Source organism: Anneissia japonica, unplaced genomic scaffold (genome assembly GCF_011630105.1).
Source record: "Anneissia japonica isolate Jap-2015-1 unplaced genomic scaffold, ASM1163010v1 scaffold108273_len470852_cov203, whole genome shotgun sequence".
Taxonomy (NCBI): domain Eukaryota; kingdom Metazoa; phylum Echinodermata; class Crinoidea; order Comatulida; family Comatulidae; genus Anneissia; species Anneissia japonica.
Window position 1 is genome coordinate 343204 of NW_022686840.1, and position 3502 is coordinate 346705.

Sequence of the window (3502 nt, forward strand, 5' to 3'; positions counted from 1 at the left end):
CAATGGGTGGGTGAATTCATGAAACTCTGTGGAATTATCATGACCTTTGCTAATGTAATTGCTTCTTTAACAAAAACATACGTTATAGCATCGTAATTTACTTCATCGGTGACGTCACGGGCAAGTAATCGAGTCGATTTGCTGTAATGAGCATTGCAATACTAACTACCCGCGATCTCAGGAGGTGAGCTATTTACATGGAATGATTAAATTTCTGCACAGCAGCGTGGTCGAGTGGATATTTAGTGAAAACAATTGCTATTTAAATATCGCTGGTGATAGAAATTGTAATAATTGAAACGTAATGTACTGTAGAAAACCGAGTTGAGAAAATGTTAATTCTTCATCAAACATTGCATTATGCAGTCTTAGCATAATGATGGCCAGTACTGGCTGAAATGGTATCGAAAGGAAAAGTTGACAAGCAATAATAATCTTAATTTCTATCGATGAGCGCTGATACGGCGGCGGACGCGTGCTCCAGAGACACTAATAGGATCAGAGGATGTATAGAAAATTATGAATGAGTCATCAGAAGGGTCAGGGATCGAACTCAATATTAATGTGTTTCATTTCCCTTCGTTTTAACCGTGTGCAGTAAGCAAGACACTCGAGCTCATTATCTAGATGTCATACAGGATAGACATAGCCAACGATATAGAGATGCAGCTTCTGCTCATAGACACTGCATCGCGATAACACGTAACTTCCTCACCGTGCCGACTTTCGTGTTATCATAAATTTGACAGATGATATTATGGAAACAGTGGTAAAGAAGACATGGAATATAGTTAATGGACTACACCTAGGCGAGACGCGAGCAGGATTTGACAAAGACAGTAGTAAAATCATGAAGGCAAGTGGGTTTTTCTCGAGTTTGTGTTCAAAAACAGACGCTGCTAATAATAATAATCAGGGAGCTCAGGAACAAACGAGCCAGAAAGAAAAGCGTTCCCTGAAGGAAAGAATTCTAGGCTCTAGCAAGACGCTGTCACCGCCAGTTCGTCGCGGTTCTGAAGTTTTGCGCGCTAAGGACTTCTCTGAATTACTGCTGTGCCAGCAGTATCTGGAGAAGGTGTTGTGTTACTTTAGTCCTTGTGAGCGATGTGTGCTAGCGCAAGTGTGTAGATCTTGGAAGAAAATACTTTATCAATCTAAATACTGGAGAGATGTGACACCGATATTACACAGGCGAGACCTGTACGACACCAAAGAAGGAGGATCTCGCGCTTTTACTTCTTTAGTCAGTTTTGAAGAGCGGGGCTTTGATTCTGTATGCTTAGTAAACGTAGGAGATTTAGATATCTGTGAATTTATAGATCATTGTCCTAAAACAAAGAAATGCTTGAAAGCAGTCAGTCTGAAACGATCAACGGTTAGTGATGCGGGTCTAGAAGTGATGATTGAACAGCTCGGAGCTCTCGAGAATCTCGAGCTTAGTGGATGTAATGATTTCACAGAAAATGGTCTCTGGTCTAGTCTACTGCCTAGGATAACTATTCTTAGTATTAGTGATTGTATCAATGTGGCAGACGATAGCGTCGCTGCCATTGCCCAGCGTCTGCCATTTCTTCAGGAACTAAATCTCCAGGCATACCATGTGACCGACGGAGTACTGGCGTACTTTAGTGGAAAGCAAAGCGATACGATGTCCGTCTTGAGGTTAAAATCCTGCTGGGAAATTAGTAATAATGCTGTAGTAAATATTGTCAGTAGCTTACCAAGCCTAGCTGTTTTGAGTCTGTCTGGCTGTAGCAAAATCACTGATGAAGGTGTTCGTCTTATTGCCGAGAACATGGGTATGTTAAAGTCTCTAGATTTATCGTGGTGCCCTAGGATTACTGACACAGCCCTAGAACATATAGCTTGTGATTTACCAAAGCTTGAGGAACTGATCCTGGACAGGTAAGAATTATACAATATTATTAATTTATTATTAGGTCCATTATTATAATCATAATTATTAAAAACATCATTCTAACTTATTAGATGCCAGCAGATTTCCATTACAAGTGTGGCCTGACGATAGCACTCAGGGAGTTGAATACTGCCCCTGATCTTACGAAACTGGTGTGTTGGAAGGATGGACTAAGATCTCCTAGCTCAATATCGCAACACACAAAATTCCACCCTGACCAAACCCGAATCTCTGTACGATTTAGAGTTACTTGAAAAAAGCAGTGGCATCATCTTAAAATGTGCCATTAATATTATTTAACCTTTAAACAATATTATTTATATTATTATAGTAGGACGGACGTACGCCTGAATTGCACAAACCTAGGCCTATCTAAGTAGTTGACTGCTTCCTAAACTAGATAAAATATAGACTAATAAGGAATATAGACCTATAGGTCCATAATGTTACAACTACAAGCGTTGAAAATATTATTTTCGGCGGAAAAGAAAAACGACATTAGAAGATGGCATTTTTTATGCCCTTCATTCAGAACTATAAACCTATATTAATTGATTGATTTAGTAATAAAAATGATATATTGACTGGTAATTAATCGATCGATAGTATCAATCGATCTATTTATGTACATCGATCGTTCTATCTGTTTATGTACAATATTTGATTTTTGTTTACACTATGACTGAAGGCCTAGTTGGTATCCCTTCGGACTCATTTTTCAAACAGCGTGGCAACTCAAGCGTGCATGATGAACATTGCATACAAATCGTTAGCATCGTTTGACACCCATACGTAATATAAAATGCCGAGTACAAACTTGTATAGGCCACCACACTGAAGTGTTGCCGTAGATAATTCTATCCGGAGGCACAAGTTACTAGCTGAAGAAACCATGTTAATCACCCTCATCAATTATATTTTCAGGCAAAGATACTGTTGGTGAAAGTATGTTAGCCATTGTAACGCAAATACGTACGTTTAGGCCTAAATCTAAATCGCAACCCTCTGATGACGTATACAAGAAGTTATGAATATTCATATAGTAATCCACAAACACTTTCCAGGAGAATTCTTAATTATTGCTAACACTTAGTAATATTCATCGGGTGATGAGCTTAATGCGTGTTTGTTTATCCAAAAACATGGGCAGAAAATACATCTTGAGGTTGAATTCTTAACATAAATCGGAATGTAATTAGCAAATGCACAGTTGAAACATAGATCGATTTGGACCGCAGGCATGATTCTAATGATGACGCATTTTCATCGATTTTAAAGAGATCTCTTATACACATCTAGATGTGTATAAGAGACAGCGCCTGAATTGCACAAACCTAGGCCTATCTAAGTAGTTGACTGCTTCCTAAACTAGATAAAATATAGACTAATAAGGAATATAGACCTATAGGTCCATAATGTTACAACTACAAGCGTTGAAAATATTATTTTCGGCGGAAAAGAAAAACGACATTAGAAGATGGCATTTTTTATGCCCTTCATTCAGAACTATAAACCCTGTCTCTTATACACATCTAGATGTGCATAAGAGACAGGTGTTGGGATTCAATATTTCGACATTAATTA

General features: G+C 38.4%; 1 protein-coding gene across 1 annotated transcript in view; it reads left to right on the forward strand.

Annotated features, from left to right (window-relative positions):
• The first annotated feature begins 216 nt into the window (after window positions 1–216).
• The window catches only part of LOC117117755 (F-box/LRR-repeat protein 16-like), a 14012-nt gene continuing 10726 nt past the window's right edge, over window positions 217–3502 (forward strand). Inside the window, exon 1 of the mRNA XM_033262176.1 lies at window positions 217–1905. Within this exon, the coding sequence (XP_033118067.1) occupies window positions 758–1905 (1148 nt within the window). The 5' untranslated portion in view covers window positions 217–757. The remainder of the gene's footprint in view (window positions 1906–3502) is intronic.